General features: G+C 38.9%; 2 protein-coding genes across 3 annotated transcripts in view; both read right to left on the bottom strand.

Annotated features, from left to right (window-relative positions):
• LOC122833442 (centromere protein P) overlaps positions 1–11,119 on the bottom strand; it is an 84,598-nt gene extending 73,479 nt beyond the window's left edge. Inside the window, exons 1-6 of one of the 2 annotated variants that reach the window (XM_044120983.1) lie at positions 11,037–11,119; positions 10,034–10,192; positions 9,799–9,950; positions 9,239–9,327; positions 7,847–7,935; positions 3,091–3,187 (exon numbers count right to left, since the gene is read on the bottom strand). In XM_044120983.1, the coding sequence (XP_043976918.1) occupies positions 3,091–3,187; positions 7,847–7,935; positions 9,239–9,327; positions 9,799–9,950; positions 10,034–10,179 (573 nt within the window). In that variant the 5' untranslated portion in view covers positions 10,180–10,192; positions 11,037–11,119. The other variant, XM_044120982.1, reaches the window with a different exon arrangement.
• A 1,922-nt stretch (positions 11,120–13,041) lies between these two features.
• Positions 13,042–20,802, bottom strand: LOC122833444 (cyclin-D1-binding protein 1 homolog). Its single transcript, XM_044120986.1, has 11 exons — positions 20,640–20,802; positions 19,458–19,517; positions 19,144–19,223; positions 18,862–18,943; positions 18,453–18,549; positions 17,473–17,546; positions 14,841–14,917; positions 14,391–14,662; positions 14,051–14,111; positions 13,808–13,854; positions 13,042–13,186 (listed from the first exon to the last, which is right to left on the bottom strand). The coding sequence occupies exons 1-11, from the start codon at positions 20,725–20,727 to the stop codon at positions 13,078–13,080; spliced, it is 1,047 nt and encodes a 348-aa protein (XP_043976921.1). The 5' UTR covers positions 20,728–20,802; the 3' UTR covers positions 13,042–13,077.
• Positions 20,803–21,251: the final 449 nt, after the last annotated feature.

A 21,251-nucleotide genomic window follows, 5' to 3' on the forward strand; every position in this document is an offset into this window, starting at 1 on the left:
CCATCCTCATCTTTCATCCGTCTGGCACTGAAAACGCGAATCACCAACATCCTGTTCAACTTAAACCGGAGCTCACCGTCAGAAACTAAACCATTTTAGCTCCATAAACCGGGTCTGCAGGATCTGTAGACCAGAACCAGAACAGCTAGGCCTGTCACTGGAACAGCTTTTGCTGGTTGATTAATTGTCCCAGAAGTAATTGCGATGAATGATAATATTGTTGATTTGAGACCATTTAAAGTAATATAGCGATATAATAATGCAAAAACACATTCTTAAAGACCATAATGAACATTTGAGACTGGAAGACATTTTAAATATCCAAAACAAATAAAACAACAGGAACAACAAATATGAAGCCTCTGTAAAACAAAACTAAATAAAAAATCAATCAGAAAAGGGCTAATTGAGACCAAAGCACCAGACTGAAGACTTGTCAGTTTTTGATAGAAAGAGAAAAGAGAAAAATAATAAATCACACAAATGAAAATTATTGTGCTTGTTAAAATCTATCATTTGATTAACTGACTTATTGCAACAGGCCTAACAAACAGCACCACAATCATCCAGCTGGGTGATGTAGAGATGCTTAGATGTAATATTTTTCTGGCTATTATATTTCAACTGTGATGAAATCAGTTTTTTCCTCTCAATATAAGTTATAAAAGATTAGTTACACAGATGACACACAGCTCTACGTTACAATGTCACCAGGTGACTCTGAATCCTTTAATTCAACAAACAGATCACTTATATAGGGCTTTTCAACCCTACAAGTTCCTCCAAGACGCTTTACAATGAAATTAGTCGCTTCCATTTATACAGACATTCACACACTGATGATGGCAAGCTACTGGATCGTAGTCACAGCTGCTCTGGGTCAGCAGCTGGTTGACCCAGAGCAAAATGTGGCCCTTCTGAACAGAAACAAAACTGAAATTATTTTCTTTGGACCTACAAAAACACGAGTCAATGCACAGCTTCAGTTATCACAGCTATAAACTAGCGATCAGGTCTGGGTGTAGTGATGGGCTCTGACATGAACCTTCAGAGACACATAAAGACAGTTACAAAGCTGGCCTTCTATCACCTGAAGAACATTTCCAGGATTAGAGGAGTAAGGAAGATCTAGAGAAACTCATCCATGTATTGATTGCATTGATAACTGCAACTGATCCAGAACACTGGTGGCGTTCTCACTGAAACCAGGAAGATAGAGCACACCACCCAGTTCTAAGGTCCCTACAGCGGCTCCCTGCAGCTCAGTAAATAGACTTGTTAGTTTATAAATCAGTAAACGGCTCAGCACCACAATACATAAAAGATCTGCTGCTGCAACCTTCCGGACCTCTCAGCTCTTCTGGTTCTGGGGATGCAGAGCAGAACCAAACATGGAGAAGCAGCATTCAGCTTCTATGCACCACAAATCTGGAACAAACTTCCAGAAAACCACAAAATAGCTGAAAGATTGAGTGCCTTTAAATTAAGGCTAAAAACCTACCTGTTTAGAGTTGCTTTGATTAGTAGTAACTGGAACATGGATCAACATATTTGATGTGTATTTGGTTCATGAAATTTAATGACGGCATTTAACAAAATGAAATGTTTATTGCTGTTTCCTTGTAAACTGTATGATGTTTTATGATGTAAAGCACTTTGAACTGCCTTGTTGCTGAAATGTGACTTAAACTTGACTTAATAATACACTGCCTGTTCAAACAACCATGAAGACATGAACTGTTCCAGAAGGGTCTCACTGTTGGCACCAAACAATGAAAACATCTGAGAGTAACATTGTGTTGAAAAGTTTGTTAAAAATTTTAAGTAGGGAACTGTTGTCGTTAAGAAAAAAATCTTGACTGTTCCTGATTGAAGAGAAAACAGCTGTGTTTGACTTGGAGCGTTTCTACATTAGCAAGACGAAGGGACATAAAGTTTTCAGGCATGAACAGCTTTAAGAAAACCACTAATCACTAAGACCAATCAGGGAAAATGGCTTCAGTTTGACATGGAGCATAAAAATCAACCAATGGAAGAAGATCTTGAAGAAAATGTGCCTCAGTTCCTATTGGTGGATGAAGCAACAATAACACTGCAGTCACATGTTTTCCTGATGCGCTGCAGCCCAAATTAGAGCCAGAATGCAGTAATGTGAGAACACCAAACTGAAAACATCCATTAGCTGCATCAGACGGCTCTCATCAACACAAGCCGTTAACATGTCTGCGCACCTGAGAGGGAACATCAATATGAGCAGCCCTGCTGGGACTCATAAAGCTTGAGGTTGATCGCTTTGGTCTGTTTAGCGCTGCGGTTCACCAGCAAGAAAAACATTCAACACTTTCCATATAATTCATTTATTCTGTTTATTTATTTAACCGGTTTTAAGCTGGTGTTGTCTGGCTGCTATTATGGTATGGAGAATGTTACAGCTGGATATTTACGATGAGAAATGACATTTTCCACAGAAACCCTGAAGCAGATGCAGATGAAGCTAAACTGCAGTGTTTGCAGCACGCGGCCCAGTATGGAAAATGTGTGTCAATCGTCCTGCGGTCCTGCCAACTGGGCTGGACCGCCGACTCCCCGAGTAAACAGGCCAATGTGTTCCACACCGCCGCCGCCGCTTGGTGTGTTATTTGGCATCTAGCTGCAGCCTGTCCAGCACCGTCCCGCCCCGACATTTAGACTGGTCCTGCTAATTAACACCTACGGCTCTTTTCCTCTTCATTATCTGAGCAACACAGCAATACGAGCTTCTGCAGAACATAAAAGGACTTAAAACAAGCTGCTGGACTACAGAGAGCCTCTGTGAGTCAGATAACAGCATTAAACCAAACAAACCCAGTTGGTTCTGGATGCCTCACACATCCATCAGTATGACGAACAGAACCTGGAGCAGGTTCTGCTGTCATAAAACCGTTTGAAGAAGTAAACAATCTGAGCAGATGTGCATCTAATGAACATCTGGTTCTCCACTGGAGAAAATTAAAACAAAACCAGAAGAAGCATTGATGTCTAATAACCCAGAACCAGGACCTCTGCAGATCAGTGGGAGGTTCTGGTCCGTCCAGTTCTGCTCTGACTCACCTGGAAGTGCTGGAAGGTTCTGGTCCGATCGTCGCATTTCTCTGAGAAACTCCTGATGGTTCTGAAGAACAACAGGAGTTCCCGGGTCTCCTCCACCCTGAAATCACAGCACATCGTCACATGATGGCGGCGTTCGTCACGTAACCATAGCAACCATGAACAGCCAGGCTGCCTCTCGTCTGAGCTTAAACTGTTTTCTCTGTCTGCTTCAAAGCGACAACATCTTATGATGTCACAAACTGACTGCAAAAATTAAACAAATTAAACACACAAAAATAAAAAATAAAGTACAAGAATCCAGATACTTCATTTCAACTCCAAACACAGAAAGTGAAAATAATAACATTTAATTTGTCTAACTTTTGATTTATTAGAAATAATTTAACTTCACAGAGTGCCAAGTTACAGCATCTGTAAAAAAATATTCACCCTGTTGGACGGTTTACCCATTTTATTACTTTTACAAATCAATTATGATCAACAAAATTTGCCTATTTTGATAAATAAATGTATAACAAAATTTTCTCTCATGCCAGATGACAAATGATTTCTAAAAATGAAATAAAAATATTAAATTCAGCACACTTTACAGTTCCAATTGACTTTATAAAAAAAATTTACTTCAGTAAAATCAAACGTCCATTTCAATAAATTCTAGTAGAGCAGAGAATCGAGTCATTAATGCAGAATTCACTCCTCCTGGACCACCAGGGGGCGACAGTGGAGAGGAAAACCTCCTCCTTAACAGGAAGAAACCTCCAGCAGAACCAGAACCAGAACCAGAACCAGAACCAGAACCAGGCTCAATACGAGAAAAAACATCTTAAAATCTGATTCCCGGAAAGCCAAAAAGCCAACGACTATAGTTAAATGTGCAGTTATTTTTTATGGTCTAAAATAAACCTTTAGCCAAGTATAAATATGTTTGTTTGTTCTTTTTATTGTTGGTTTTGTTTTGTTTTGTTTTTTTAAACAACAACCTGCCTGTAAGACTACAGATGGAAATTATCCACTTGGCTATAATCTAAAATATTTCATATGTATCATCCCATTATTAAAAAACAAACTAACCTGGAATATTTACAGCAAAAAAACTGTAGAATTACATTATAAAATGGGATCCAGATTAAAGCAGAGCTGCACAGAGTAGGAAATTATTTAATTACAATAAAAACGTTAAAACTGCAATGATGGTTATGACTGATCCATGTTTTCAGACACTTTGTCCCTCTGCAAAATACATCAGGTGTGAGAAAACTAAAGACATCCCACTGGACAAATGTGTTATCAAAATGCTGACACTCCCTTATTTTGAGGTAAATATTTTAATTTATCATTAAATTAAATCACTTTTAACTTTAATTTTAAATGTTATTTTGCAATTTTCTTGTAAAAAAAACAATAATTAACAACATTAGCAACACACCAGTCCAGCTCCTACAGGCTAATGCCAATGTCTGATGATGCACATGTTCAGATGCAACTACACTCTGGTCAGGATGAGGTCTGGACTTTGACTAGGCCTATGGAGCACCTTGATTCTATTCTATTTCAGACATTCTGCTCCCAATGACTGTTAATGATTCTCACAATCAGAAAACATCTTCAGATCTTTATGAGTTCAGCCTGACCTCGCTTTACTGCTAATATTTTAATATAAACAGATTAATTTCTAAATCATCCAGATTAATACAGAGCAGAAAATAATACATAAAAGCAGTTTCTTCACTGAAGCAGGCTGCGTATGACACGGCGGAAACATCTAGGTCTGGTCCAGAGTGTGGCGGAGCCTGGGACCTTCTGGTGAAGGATTTCCAGAGTTTTCCGAGGGGGCCCAGGGCTAGACGGCAGCCGGGTTAAATTTCCAGATGACTGTTATTCCGCACGGAGTCGATGGAAACATGGCAGCAGCCTGACTTCTAATGCAGCACTATCAGAGAGGCAGACGGAGACAGAGCGATCCCAGTTTGATAGCAGAAGGACTGACTGGTTGAACCGGGTCGGGAGAAAGAGATGAAATCTTCAGCGGGGAATGAAATAAAACACCGGGAATGTTGAGCAGATTAATCTCGATGGGACTGAATGAAGGCGTGAGGAGGTTTTCCTGGATTTCAGTTATATCGTCACAAAGAAACAAGAAGACTATAAAGGACGGGGCTCTAAACAAAATTCAGCGGAAATCAACATCAACCAGCTGACAAATTACGGTCAATCGTATTCATCTGAAGCCAGAAGTTTACATATGTCCAATAAAAATATCATTTTTATCCACTTTTTTCTCACTGTCCGTTTGCTAAAAGTCATAATGCTGAGTGAAAATGTGCAGGACAAGAGCCAGAGACTTTGTGAAGACGCAGCTGAAGCTGGTGAGTCCGAGTCATTGTGAAATATATTCTGTACCGACATGGGCTGAAAGGCCGCTCAGCAAGGAGGAAGCCATCACTCCAGAAAAAACAAAAAGCAAAATAAGAGGAACAGAGATCTTTATTTTTGGAAACATGTCCTGTGGTCTGATGAGACTAAAGTGGAACTGTTTGGACACAATGGCCATTGTTATATTTGGGGATATGATGGTGGCAGCATTATGCTGTGGTGGTTTGTCAGGGGAGGAACTGGCTCACTTCATAAAATAGATGAAATCATGAGGAAAGAACTTTATGTGGAAAAACTGCAGCAACATCAGCGTTTTAAGAAATGGACAATAACTCCATCAAACTGATGGTTTAACCCAAATCATCCGGTTTAAAGGTAATGTTTACAAACACTGCATACAAATGCATGCAGACTTCTGATCTTGTAGACATGAATGAGCAAAACTGACAAATTCTTTCTCTTATTGTAGAAGTTTTTAAAAAGTATAAATAATTCTGGTGATTCTGACTCGAAACAAAACATTCTGATTTAACTTCAGTCAGAGAGAAAGAAGATGTAGACGCAACTTTTTATTTGGTGTATGTAAACTTGTGATCCCAGAGGTGTGTAAACTTCTGGTTCCAGCTATGTGTGGCATTTATGTCTCAGCAGAGAGAAACTAAGAACAGTTGACATCTTTGTGAAAGGACCAAGGTGTCACAGGGGGGTTGAAGTCCACCCAATGCTGAGCAAACAGGCTTCAAGATTATAATCCCAGATTAAAACAAGAGAGACCATCGGACAAGCAGCCATCATATGAAGTCACCATCAATAACGGAGGAGGAACTTCTGGTTTCCACCAAGCTGTTAGCCGTCTGCTTCACTGATGAAGGCTTGATCTCCAGATTATAGATTAAAACCCATCAAAGAGATTCCTTTAAAGTGCAGCTAAAAGCAAGAAAGAAGATGAAGAGTGGAGGAGATGCTGTCTATCCTCACCCAGACTCCTAACAACACACTGTGAGGTTTCAGAGAGCTGAGCAATTTATTTAAAACACCTGGGAATGAAATAATTCAATAAAACCTCGGCAGAGTAGTTCAGATCATAAAAAGGTTCAACATGTCTCCTTTAAACGCTTCCAGCTGAAGCTCTGCCTTCAAATAGAGATGCAGTCAAACATATTTTTAACTAATTGAATTTTAATGAACGGAAAGTTTATTCACAAGCATTGTTTTCCCCTCCTGCTCAGTACCAACAGTCACTAAATCAGATCAACATCAGAAAGATCCACATCAGCTTGGATAAAGTGGGTAATCCTGGTGGAGGAAACCCACCCTGATCTGGGGAGAAACTCATCAGCAGCACCTGAACCCGGACGGATCCACCAGAGATGGTCCATCTGTGCTGGACAATAAGGACTGGCTGAAACACACACACGCCCACCCACACACACACTCATAATGCCAGAGGTCCTGACGGAGCAGCAGCAGCTGAATCATTGTCTTCAGAATTTTTCCATGTGCTGGTTGCCAGGTTCTGCAGTCTGGGTCATCCGATCCAGATGTGGTTTGGCCTCAGACTCAGAGCCAATCAGAGCAGAGCAGACACTCTGCAGCAGAATGAAGAACGGACCAGAACCTCTCAGCACTGGCTGTTAGACTGACACACCGATTCTAGGGTCCTGGTCCCACCTCAGCCTTTCAATCAGGATGAGGTCTGGACTTTGACTAGGCCACTGAAATACCTTGATTCTCCTCTTTTTCAGCCCTTCTGTCGTTGATCTGCTGCTCAGTTTGAGACCCTGGTTCTGTTGAAGACCCAGTTTGGACCAAGCTTCAGATGTAGGACAGAAGGACTCACATTGGACTGTAGAATATTTTGGCTGCAGTCAATTACAGCAGAAGCCCACTTCATCATCCTTCCCCCATCGTGCTCAACAGTTGGTATGTGGTGTTTGGTCTCTTCCATCGCAGTTCTGTCCATCACAGTTCAACATCTCCACTCTGGTCTCATCTGTCCAGAGGACTTTGCCCCATAAGTCTCATCCTTCTTCCACATGCAGTTCTGCTGACCTCAGTCCGGCAGCCATCTTGTTTTAGAGGACAAAAAGGCTCCCCCCTTCAACCGTTGCAAGCAGCCAGACTGGTTCATGGTCATGATCTTTGACTTTAACCTGCTGAGGCCTGTAGAGTCTGAGAGCTTCGGTTTCAAAATGATACATTTATATCATGTGAAATTATCTTACCTTAAATTTTGCCCAGTAAAAATCAGAGATTCATTATAAACGATTATGACAGCTTAAATAATGTATTTTTCCTCCTGGTTAATGTTTTCAAACCCTTCCACCTGGTTACTCCTCATTCCCTCTCAGATTACCCCCTATTAGTTATGACTTTTAGATACCTGGACAGGAAACTGCTGAGGCTCTGCAGGTCACTGGAGTCCAGCACCAGATTCAGATCTCTGATTCTCCGCTCTGTTCTGGCTCCATCCTGCAGACATTACATCCATCAGTAAAAACAGTCTAACATCTGCTCCAGTTAGCTAACAGATCCAGCTTCAATCCTGTTTGCACAAATTAGAAATTTACTTTGACTTTCCTAAATTAGAAAAATGATTTCTGTGAAACTGTTTTATGATTCAAACAGTTTCAGTTCACACATACAGGAAGTATCCAACGTACGATTTACATGATCCAAAATAAGATATTAAGGAGGGTTAGACTAAGGCATGCAGGACTGAATGCAGATATGTCACTCCACAGAGAGACGACAAATGCAGAAAACGATACATGCGCCATCCAGAGGACACAGGAGGAGACAGAAGGACAGCATGAGCAAATTCAGAACTTTATTTCCATCTAGGGATGGACAGTATATCAATAACAATATATATCATAATATACACATGCTGAACATCAATGGATAATACATCCAATACGTGGAATGTTCATTAATCCAGAAACACGGCATTCTGGGAAATGTAAGCTTTAGTCACTAAACCTCTAACAACCAGCTAAATACAGTTGGTGGCATCTACTATCTCACTCACTATTTGGTTACCTAGCAACTCATTCTTTGGTTACCTAGCAACAACTTGCTGAGAAACTTGTGCAGAAGCAGTTTCAGGTTTCACCACTGTGCCTCATAACTGCTCAAAAATAAAACAACTATGGCATGGAGTGAAAACTGGATAAAATAGAAGAGGTCATGTTCCGAGTTCGGCAGTATTTCAGATATTTAAAACAGAAAAAACAAATTAATAGTTATCAATAACAACTGATGTGAAATGCTTATATCCTGAAACATTTTCAGCCATATCGTCCATTCATCCCTCCATCTTTTCCAAAAGCTTGTTTCTTGTTTGGGGACTGTTTTCCATATTTAGGGGCAGATGACTGAATCTGTAACCAGTGGTTATTGAGTTTTTTTAAATTTATCATGCGAATAATTGATTTAATGACTTAAGTACAAGTGATGAGCATCATTCCTGAGGTTTCGGAGCAGCTGAAATCCCCAATCTAATTATGGGTCTCTGTCACCCACTGCTGGCTAAACCCTGAACTATTTTCTAATATTTCTCTCTATAGAGATCCTCTATCCATCATCTGACACTGATCTGGAGCCAACAAGGATAGAAAGCAAAATCCCATCTCCTCCATCTAACCTAAATACAGCCAGAGAAATAACATACAGTCACAAGAAAATTAAACAACAAAGAGGCTGAGAAGAGCTGCTGGTCCCAGAGCCAATATCAGTAAAACGACTTTAACATCAAGAGAATAAAAAGATTCACCTTGAGCTCAGAAAGCTGGAACTCAACCTGGAAGACCAGCTCAGAGCTGCAGCCTGACAGACAGACCTGGTGGACCACCTCCCGACCGCCTGGCACACAGAAACAAATAACACTAGACTTTTATTCTGAAAGAGAAACTGGGCATCTGACTAATTAGGAAACTTGGTGAAGCTTAAAAGCCCAGTAAGAAGGTTAGAGTCATTGGTTTTAAATAACACAGATTAGTCTAACAGATAAACAACATGTTGACCAAATGGCCGCTAACAGAACAGAAGATGTGTTTCCATTACAAATGTTTGCAAATTTTTGTCTCTACTCTGCTGATGTCAAAACAACACAATTTCGCAACTGCATTAAAAGATAAATTAAATTAAAATCACATGTGAATCAGCTTGTTCATGGGGATAAGTAAAGAAATGATGGCAGTGATAGATGTAAACAGTTAGAAAAGATAAATTCATCATTCAGCTATGTCAATTTCAATTTGTGCAATTTCATGGTCAATGGAAACGCAGCTAGATGTCTAGTGTTGGAAATGTCCAGCAGATTCTCTTCCTTACGGCTCTGCAGGGTCTTTGTGATGCAGCTGTTCAAGCTGATGCCATTCATCTGAGTCTGCAGCTTCAAGTCCTTCTCCAGCTGCTCCACCTCCTCCTTCAGCCTGGACACCACCGTCTCCTCCAGGTCCTGCGTCCGTCCACAGACAAACGCTCTGCAGAGACAGTCAAACATCCCACCATTTCTCTCTGGTACTCAAACATGGAACTTGATGCAAATAAAAGGAGGTAAACTCACAGAGCATGCTGCATCTGTCCCCTGAACTGGAAGGAGAAGTTTTCCCAGCTGTCCTGTCGCTGCTGCTGCAGAGCTCTGATCTCTGCCTGCAGCAGCTTCACCTCAGCCTCCAGCTGCTTCACCTCCTCTGCATTCTCCTCACTCATCTTCCTCTTCTTCCTGGAGAAACAGCAACAATACTCAGATGTAGGCCTGTCAAGATATCTAATTTTGCTGGACGATAAATTGTCCCAGAAGTTATTGCAATAATCAATAATATTGTTGCTTTGAAAACATTTCCAAGTAATTTAATACATTCTCAAAGATCAATAAACTTTAAATTCTAACAAGCATTTAGCAATGGACATGGAAGACATTTTAAATATCCAAAATACATAAACAAAACAACAGAAGCAACAAATAAAATGCTTTATGACATTTCTATAAACAAAACTGTCACTTAAAAAAGGGCTAGTTGAAACCAAAGCAACGGACTGAAGACTTTTGCATTCAGTTTTTGTTAGAGAGAGAGAGGAAAGAGAAAAATGCTAAATCATACAAATTGAAGTTTTTGAGCTGGTTTTACTTCGAGGATTTGTTTTGGTGCGCTTTACTTTTCACTTATACTTGAGTGATGTTAGTATGAAGTAACTGTCCTCCACTATAACTGGAGAACAATGTCTGGCTAATCTAGTTAGTCTATATCTTTTAATCAATAACAGCAGACAGTCTTACAATTTCTGTGGAAGTAAAACCTCTTAGTTCTACATCAACTTTGTTTTTCTAATGTTATTTTCTATCCGCAAAGTTTGTTGCTCTACCCATTTCTGCTCAAAAAGCTTAAGAACTGTTATGTTCAGAAAAATAACCAACAAAAACTACCACTTACCGTATTTATTTATTAAGAAACACAATAAAATTCAACTTATAAGTAACCAGAGAATTCTGGTGGCCGTTTAAATTCGGCCACATTAAAGTTGTTTCCAACCATTAAAAGGCTAATTTAAAATTTTTTTTGATTTACCTGGTCTGAGTGTCCCAGCTGATCTCTGGAGCTAGCTGTTTGCAGCCTCCCGCTCTCTGGACTGTACCACCTCGGTCAGAAATTAGAGGGTGGACGGTGTTGCTGACGAGTCCTTTAAACCTTACTGGGTGCTTCTATTGGTACAAAAACCCCAAATATAAATATAAACCACACTAAATCTCATAAAATAATGCATTGATGTTGGCAATAGACTGTAAAAATAAGATTTATTCAGGCGCAAAAATGTGAAACATCCCCTCTTCATCTACACAGCAGCTGGAACAGAAAATATCTCGACAAAACCCGAAAAACTGTCTTTTTCACCTGGAGGAATATAATTTTGCATATGTATTATATTATTTAATTAAAATGTGTTTTCTTCTAAATCTTTCTTTTAATCTTTTAAATGCTGGCATTGTGGGTTTTTTACATTAATATAAAGTACAATGTACGCGGAACATTTTCAGATAAACTGCCGGAAGTAAATGTCAGTCGGACTCGAAAGGGCGAAGCACCGGCTAAATACATGTGAAATAAACATTAGAAATTTCTGTTATTGCTGTTAGCCTGTAGATTTGAAAATGAATTAATATTTTTTGTGAGGTGTGTGTTCGTGAGGTGGTCTTACTTTGCTCAGTCTATCTGTGTTTCAATCTAATACTGAACATGAAATGATCACAAGTTTATTCTCCTGTTTTCTGTTCCTCTGTCCTGTAAAACAGCTTACTGTTACCTGCAAAAATATCTCAAACCTGGATTTTAATTTCAGATTCCTCCTGTGGACCTCAGTAATCCATTTAAAAAGGACAGAACGACCACTATGACTGTGCCGGGCCATTAAATCCATCCATCCATTTTCTGTTCACCCTTGTCCCTCAGTGGGGTCGGGAGGATTGCTGGTGCCCCTCCAACTACGTTCGGGGCGAGAGGCGGGGTTCACCCTGGACAGGTCGCCAGTCTGTCGCAGGGCAACACAGAGACACACACTCACACCAAGGGAGAATTGACTGTCATAACCTGACAGTCATGTTTTTGGACAGTGGGAGGAACCTGGAGAGAACCCACTCATGCACAGGGAGAACATGCAAACATGCTCTTCCTCCAAGAGGAGCAGAAGAGAGGAGGCCAGGCAGCCAGCTTCAACCACTGAAGATGTCAGTGATCACTGATCAAACAGCAGCTCTGAGGTTCTCAGCAGAAAGAACAAAAAGTCCAAATGATTCAAGTTCTGAGAACTTCTTGCTGGAAATGTGTCTTCTTTTCTCTCACTATGAGTGGAATTTTACAGAATCCAGACCTGAATGTTGAACATTGTGATTTTCTTTTAAATCTGGAATATGACTCCTCAACATTACACTCACCGGCCACTTTATTCGGTACATGTTGCTAGTACCGTGTTGGACGCCCTTTTACCTTCAAAACTGTTCAAAACCGTTGATACAAGGCAGGATTGATGTGCGTTCAGAGATGCTCTTCTGCATACCTTGATTTAACAAGTGGTTATTTGAATTACTGTTGCCGTTCTATCAGCTCAGGCCAGTCTGGCCATTCTCCTTTGACCTCTGGTATCAACAAGACATTTGCACCCACAGATCTGCAGGTAACTGGATATTTTCTCTTCTTCGGACCATCTCTGTAAACCCTAGAGATGGTTGTGCGTGAAAATCACAGTAGATCAGCAATTTCTGAAATACTCAGGCCAGCCGTCTGGCACTGGCAACCATGCCACGTTCAAAGTCACTTAAATGATATTTCTTCTCCATTCTGATGCTCAGTTTGGACTGCAGCAGATCATCTTGGCCATGTCTAAATGCATTGCGTTGCTGCTTGTGTTAATGAACAGTTGGGCAGGTGTACCTGCCAACTGCTAATAAAGTGGCCCCTGAGTTTATGTCCAGCTTTTATATAGTCTTTTTTCCCTCAGAGTTAAAGTAATTTGTTCCAATTTTATTTTCTGGCGCTCAGGTTTTACATAAACCAAAACAACGATTCTGCAAAGGCGGCCTTTAAATGCATGTTACAAACTTTTTATTAAATTAAATTAGCCGTCCAGCTCAATCAATTCTTTGGCTTTCTGAACATTGTGATCGACGGCGGCCTCTAAAAACTGAATCCAGGTCAGCTCTGCTGCTCCACACACATGGCTGGATCTGGAGGGTGAGCACAAGTCAAAGCTGTCAGCACTAAAACAGCAACATTTACCACAAACAAATCATTTTAATGCTGGATTAAAGACAACATGCTGAAAACAAAACATTACACTGAAAAAAAATATTCTTATTAGCCCATTTTGGAGGTGACTAAACTGAGGTTTAGTTTGAAGAAACCTCATACTAAACTACGTATTAATATGTGTACATATTCTTACTTAGTATGTTCTTAATCTGCAGTAAAGTTTCTATATTTATGTCTGTACACTTTGAGCATGTGAAACCAAATGTTCACACACATAAACATCGACATTAAAGTTGATTCTGAAGTAATAATCTCACCTGGGTTTGGCTTGTGAAATGGAGCTCAGCTTTCTAATTTCAAAAGTTATTGACTTAAAAAGACGGGCAGTTACTTTTTCCTAAAGGGTCAGGAGGTTTGGGAAGCTTTTTCCTCTTAATAAACGAATTTATTATTTGAAAACTGTTTTCTGCATTTATCAGGCTTCAAAAACAAAATCTTAAGTATTTTTGATTAGTTTCTGCATAAATATCACAATTAGGTATTTTCTGTGAATCATGCATTCTTGATACAAACTACTGTGGATAAGTAAATATTACCTAATCAGGTCCAAAAGTTTTCTTAATGTTGCTGCCAATCTAGACATCTAAATGGAAAAAAAGAAAGTTTGTTATTTTTCAAAAGAATAAAAAACAAAAACAACTCAATGTCAATGTTATGGAAACACATTAAACATCAAAAATGGCTCATTTTCAAGATTCAAAAAAACACCCTTATTATTTTGAGGGAGAGTAAAACATAAATGTATTCTATTGTTCAGAAAGAATGCAGGGTTGTCTTACGTGGTTTTCCACTCCGCTGTAGGTGATGGGTGGGTAGAGACAGAGGGCGAGATCGTCCACACTGCGAAGGAAAACATCAACACTGAGAGAAACATCTTCATGGGAGTGAACAGTTTAAAAAAACCTTCCGATGTCAAACAAAGGAAAGTTAGTACAAGTCCAAACATCCTGCAAATAACTTGAACCTGCTGGCACAAACCAACATATTTTGGTTTAAATTTGTAATTCAATCAGCAGGAGTCTGTTTAGTTAATGTACCATCATTTAGTTTTTCCATTTGGTTGCAACTTTTTTTATTCTCTATGTAAATCCAGCAGAAACAACAACACCGTCTCTTTACCTGGGGCTGATTTCCCGGCTGATGTCGGCCAGATCGTCCAGCTGAGCGACATTTTGAGGTTCAGCAGCGTCACCGTTGTCCTCGATGGCTGATCTGAATTTCCTCAGACAGGATGCAGCTGTTTCAAGTACCTCCAGACTTGCTCTGATCACCTGCTGGTCCTTCTCTGACAGGGACACGTCCCGGATGCTGTGAGGACTGTCACGGTCAGAGTTGTCTTCTGGGTCGTGAATGAGGCAGTCCTTGAACGGGTCCTGGGGTTCGGATAAGAGCTGTGAATGTGAAGGAGAAAGCAGCTGTTGATTCTAAGCAATAAATCTGGGTTATTGTGTAAAAGTTAGGTTATTAAATATACAGGAACAACTAAAAGTTCAAATAAAATATGAGCTTTTCTTTGTAATAAGGACAAATACAAAGAAAAAAAACTTTGAAAAAAGTGTTAGTGTTTACCTGTTCCATTTCCTTAATGACATCTTTTATAAGTCCAGACTGAGAAGACACATCGACCAGCAGGGCTTCCTTGTTGTCTGTAAAATACACATTTTTCCCAACAATAAACATCTCTGAGTGTTAAAGTAAAACAGACAGGTGATCCAGACAGTGGTAAAACAAGTTAAACCCAATCTGGACATCTAATGTCTTCTCTTTAGGATTTTCCTTTAAACCAAATATCAAAGCTCTAACACGAACAAAGGTGGGTGCAACTCACCTTTAATAAAATACTTTGTAAAAATACGAGTTTACGGCTGCCGTGTTCACACTGCAGCGTGGAGTGACCCAATTCCGATTTTTTATTTTTATTTTTATTTTTTTTTGCCATAATGCAACTTGTATCTGATCTTTTCATGACAGTCTGAATAACACAGGTCGGATTGATTTTTTTTTAATGTGACCCAGGCCACTTGGATGTCCGATACGAATCAGATTCAAATGCGACCTAACAGGTCGCGTTCATCTGACCTGAACGTCACTGATACTCGACAAACGTCACTATTCTGCGTCCTGATACGCACAAGCGTGAAGACGGACTATAATGAGGATTAAGTTCTTAATATGCTGGTTCCGGCTGAACAACAACTTCAAAAGTGCAAGCTATGCTCCACCGTTAGCATCCACCTTTACCTCTGCAAACACTGAGCACTTCTTCTTTTTATGGAGGTTGGCAAAACACTGAGAATGCTGACTTTATTGCGCCCTCTACTGCGCATGCGGGACATTTTCAGGTCGTTTGCCGTTCACACTGGAGAACACATACAGGTCGCATATATTTGGAAGTGTGAACAACCACGGCAAAAACATTTTTTTAAAAATCCCATTTGACAAAAAAATTGGAATTGGGCCACTCCGGGTTGCAGTGTGAACGTAGCCTAAGACTAATAATTTATTGCTATTTAAGGAGTACAGTATATGAGAAATATGTTATAAAGGGAGTGAGTCAATGGGACCAAGTTTATTGTACGTATATTATGCTAATCTTTTATTTACTACAGAAGGCCACAAAGGAGATCAAGAAATTTTTTAATGAAAATGATCAACATGAGTGTGAAATTGTTCTACTACTACTAACCATTTTCTTCAATAGCTTCCCTATTTTAGATCTTCATACATTTTTTATGTAATTTTGCATTTAAGAAATACGTTTGGTTCTTAATAGCTTACATGTCCCACTGACAAGGAATAAAATGTTTAGCTGGAATAGAACCAGGTGTGCCTCATTTTCACAGTCTAGTAGAACAATTTCACACTGATTTTGTATAAATGGGTCACGTGACCCAGAAGCTATAGAAGAAAAATACTAAATTTTGACAAAAAAATAGCTAAAATAATAGCCAAATGGTTCAAATGCAATAAAAATGTCTGTATATCATCTCTTGAGTCTAGAAGAACAGTTTCACACTGATTTTGAGTCAATAGGGCACATGACTAGGAAGACATTGAAGAAAAAAATTATACTTTTTAATATCACAATTATTAAAACATTGAATATAAATTAAAAATTCAACAGACAACAGTGCGTCTCGTGTAACAGCATGCATTTTGTGTCAGTTGGTCACAAGGCAAGATATCTATTTACATTTGTTTCTTAGGAGTGTTTGGTTTGTAAATTTGTTGACAGTCCCTCAGTGAACCTCCAAGCGCTTGAGGAGGGAGCGGTAGAGAACGGCTGGCCGAAATTAGCGTTCATAAATCAGATTAACCTTGAGCTAGGCGACGCTTACTCTGCGGAGCGCGAAAATCCAATATCCAGCTTGAAAACAACTTTGCTGCGGCAGTTTTAATGGCACACACCTGCACTAACGAAGTAACCCACTTTGGTTTGTTTTGGAGCAACACGGGGGGATGGTGAACTCTGAATGACCTAAAAAATTATTTTTAATATCTCATAAACCAAAGCTGGTCCAAACAAAAATTTAATGGCACAAACCTGCACTAACCACTCAGACTATTTACTGGATTTTTGACGTGGAAAAAAACTCATCCCAAAACATAATTAGACATAATTAGCCAGTAAAAATTATATATATTATAAGTACTTATAATACTTATAGTACTTATAATTACATAAATAATTTTCTGCCAACTTAAAATCTTTCAATATAAAAACACGGTGGACTGCGGTGCAGCCCCGACCACCAGTCTTAGCCAGTTTTCTGGGGGAAACCCTGCAGGAATAAAACAGACCAAAACTGTTTGGTCGTCTTTGCAAAATGATTGCCAGTAAAACAGTTTGTCTTCAGTGTCAGTAAGTTTGTTGTCACTGTTTATGCACAGGAATGGAAATGGAAATAAAAAGGAAAATTTTCCTGATTGATTCAGTAATAAGTGGCCACAAATGGCCTTCACTGTAAGTCAAAGGTAAATAAATACTCTTAATCCTACATCATTACATTGGAAAACTTGATACATACTTGCATATATCTTACTCTCAAGATAAAATATAACTACCTGAAAACTAGAAGCACTGATTCAGTCAAAACAATGCTGATGTTAAAGCAGGTGATATAAAAAAAAACATTCACAGTGTTGAAAAAACCTGATCAATATTTTACAGCTGAGTTTTGCTTTATTTGTTTCTGCTTACCTTTTGGTAGCTGAGCAAAGTGATCACAGGCAGTCCAAACTTCTCTAGTGGACGTGATCTGCTCCTGGGTCAGGCTGAAGAGCAGATAGAGGAAAATGATGAAGCTGCATACAAATGAGGGAAGATATCCAACTACTTCCTGATTTGTTTTCCTGGTAAAAATAATATTTCTAGTGACGGGCTGCTTGCAGAAAGCATTCAAACAAGTTGACAGGGGTCTAAATGCTGACTTTAAAATACTTCTGGTAGTTTATAAATCACTGAATGACTTTGCACCATAAGTTATTGTTATGCAAACCTTCCAGACCTCTGGTTCTGGTCTGCTCTGCATCCCCAGAACCAGAACCATGGAGAAGCAGCATTCAGCTTCTATGCACCACAAATCTGGAACAAAAAACACTGTAAAACAGCTGAAACCCAGAGTTCCTTTAAATCAAGGCTAAATCCCAGCTGTTTAGAGCTGACTTTGATTGTTTCACAAATAAACTTGACTTGACTCAGTGTTTTGTGGAGGATATATTCAAAAACAGGTAAATGAAATCTGTGCTATGGTTGAGTTGCAGTTCCAAAACAGTAGATTAGTTTTATTAAAGCTTGAAACATCTGAAATTGTCAAGAGGTACAGAGATGTGTTTCAGAGAAGTGGCGATATGCCAAATTGGACAGAGGCTAAAAGAATATTTTTCACCCTGATGTTGTGAAATTTTAAAACTTGAAGCAAAAATAACTGGGGATTTCTACAACCTTTGACATTTCTCTGAATGGTCAGCACTTCTGGGTGAAGAGAGGACAACTATGGTGCAGAAATAGGTGAACATTCCTCCAATCTGCTGGACTTGATGGGTGATGCGTTTAGTGTAATTTGCTTTGTGAATCCAGTGAAAAAACGGCAAACAGCCTTAAGAAAACATCAGCCACAGATGTTGGAGGCTGGCTGCTTTGTAGTTCCTCTCATGTTTGTGTGATAGTGATGTGTGCACCTCTGCAGTGGTGAGCTGATTATGACCTCCACCAGCTGTAAAATGCCGTCCAGCACCTCCACAGTGGCGTCCCTGACCTGTCGCCGTAGCGTCACCCCTGAGACACAGACAGGACTAAAATACTCAGCCAGACTTACAGAGCAGCTGCAAATATTAATCACTCTTCAGCAGAGGCAGGCAGAGTAACCAAAATGGTGATCAGGTCAGAGTAACACTGTTTCAACATATTTTTACTCAAGTAAAAGTAAAAGGTACAGCACAGTAAAATTAATCCTAAAAGTATTTTTTAAAGTTACTAAAATAAATGTAATTTAGTAAATGTAACTAGTTACTACCCAACTATGCTCTTTTACTCAGATCTACTTTATTTTGCAAATAAAAATAAAACTTTATACAGTTTAAGAGTCACCTTGGCTTTTGTGAAGGCGGTGATAAACTTCACTCAGAGCCTGTATGCTGTTCAAAACAGACTCTACCAGCTTTTCTCCATCCTGCAAGACAAGCAAGTTTGTTTTTAGGACACCATAAAATGCTTATATGGCAGTTCGATATGGAGAAAATCAACAGAATTCCTAAAACAAGCAACCTAGAACAATTAGATGCTTTAAGATGTTTTCTTTGTGAGACCTGAATGAATGAGCAGAATTTTGTGTAAAGAAACGATTATTTGTGTTGAAAATAGCAAACTGACTTGTAAAGATGGCAGAGGGGGTCTAGAGAAGGCCAGGCTCAGTTTAGTTGCTTCCTGTGAAACAGCATTCACTGGCTGCTCTGAGGAAAGGGAAGAAAAGTTTGGAAACATTTTCAAAGTATTCAATAGAAACAAAATGCTTTATTGTAATGAGGAATAATGTGTGATGATAAAATGTAGTAAATGAGCGCTATTCTGAAACAACTGGCTTTTATATCTCATCTTAATGTGACAAAGGATGGCCAGTAACAAAATGGGAGGTAATTTGAGCTACCTGTTGTCTAGAAAATGTAGATTTGTTAATAAAACTCAACTCAAAGTGTCCCAGAACACGGAGAGATCATATGCTCCACCCTGTTCACCTGATTCTCCATCTAAAGGAAAAAATACAGAAAACACTCTTTCTGCTTGACTCTACCTCTTGAGAACATGTTTCAGTACTAAGCATCAAACACAATAAACAGAAGCAGAGACAGGCCGACCTATACGAGTTAAAATGTTTTGATATTTTACATATTCACCAATTCACTTCCATTTACAAGCAAACTCAGCAGCTACAAATTTTTACTAATGAAGACTTTTTAAAAAAATCAAGGTATTTTGATCTGTTTAGGGTTTTTTTCTAAATACTCTGGATTTTTAGAAGCTGTTTGGTACACTTCATGTAAACCTCTTGTCCAAGATGAATTTGGCTCATGATCGTACATGTCATTTAGGACATTTTCACTCAATTTTTCACTTCCTTGAGCGTCTTTAATTTGCTGTAGTTTAAAAACTACAGTACAATAAGATGCAGAAACAGTGCTGAAATTGACTTTATTAAATTTTCATAAATCAAATAAAGGTTTTGCAAACCAAAACTGGGTTTTCAATATACTGCTATGAATTTATAATAAACTAAGTCAGGTTTAAGAGTATAAAGGTGCGTTCACAACAAACGCGATTCGCGTGTCTGGTTTACATTCAAAGTCAATTTTCGAAAGTAGATTTTGAACGAAAACCAGGCACGCCTGACGCGAGAAACGCGTTTGGGTGAACACACCATTAGTAGTTGGAGTTTTTAAAATTAAAGAAGTTCAAAATAGTGAAAAATTAGTTGGACTTGAACTTTAGCAATTTCCCGAATCAATAATCTCGGTTTTATGACAATAATTTCAACAGAAGGCAGATAAAATGTCTTAATTAACACTGGAAAACCAAAAATGCATATTGTTTTCTTTTAAAATTATAGGCAGTTAATCATGATAATGACATACCATATATATGTTTTTGTATGTTCTACTAGTATCGAAGCTATGAAATATGAAAACAACAACGTTGGGGTAAATAAAAAGAGTTGATGTGACTATATTAATAGCAGAGAAGTAAACAAACAGGAAAACGGATTTTAAGACACTCCATACGGCTTTAAACATTAGCTGAAAATTAGCATGCAATTGTTGTTGTTATTGTTTTGTTTTTTCATTCCCTCCGCAAAAATAACTTGTCATATTTACCTCTGACTCGGTCTCTGGTGCACTGGATGGAGTTTAGTGTATTTCCTAGAATCGCAGTCAAACTTCCTTCACAATTTTCAGGATTCATTATTCCGAAATGAGATTAGTACAACTGCTGGCACAGAACTTCCGTTTCCAAGGCAACACCTAGAAACCTGATAATCACCAGGTGATTATCCTAATCACTTCCTTTTTTTGTGAGTCAAAACTTAAGACATAAACTTAAGTGTTGATGACCGTCAGTCATGAAATATAGCTTGAACGTGGCTAACACACGTTTTGAAGTATTTTATGTCTTTAAAAAGTACAATAAGTTTAATAGCACCCTCTAGTGACCACAAACCACAATGCACATCACTACGTCTGTTCTTTTTTGTTGTACCACTTCATTCTAAATAAGACTTAGTTCAAAATTAATCTCATCTGTTAAAATGAATCTGTTCATGTTCATAGTTCAGCACCGAAGCATTTTTAAGTAACAGATCTAACATTAATTTTTGTTGACCTCTGGAAACCTTTTTAATTCATTTCTTCACAATGATAGCAGCACAAATGGAACAATTTTGCTGCACAAACGTTTGACACCAATTTTGCTTGTTCCAAACCAGTCAG

The sequence above is a fragment of the Gambusia affinis genome, linkage group LG07 (assembly GCF_019740435.1).
Source record: "Gambusia affinis linkage group LG07, SWU_Gaff_1.0, whole genome shotgun sequence".
Classification (NCBI taxonomy): Eukaryota; Metazoa; Chordata; class Actinopteri; order Cyprinodontiformes; family Poeciliidae; genus Gambusia; species Gambusia affinis.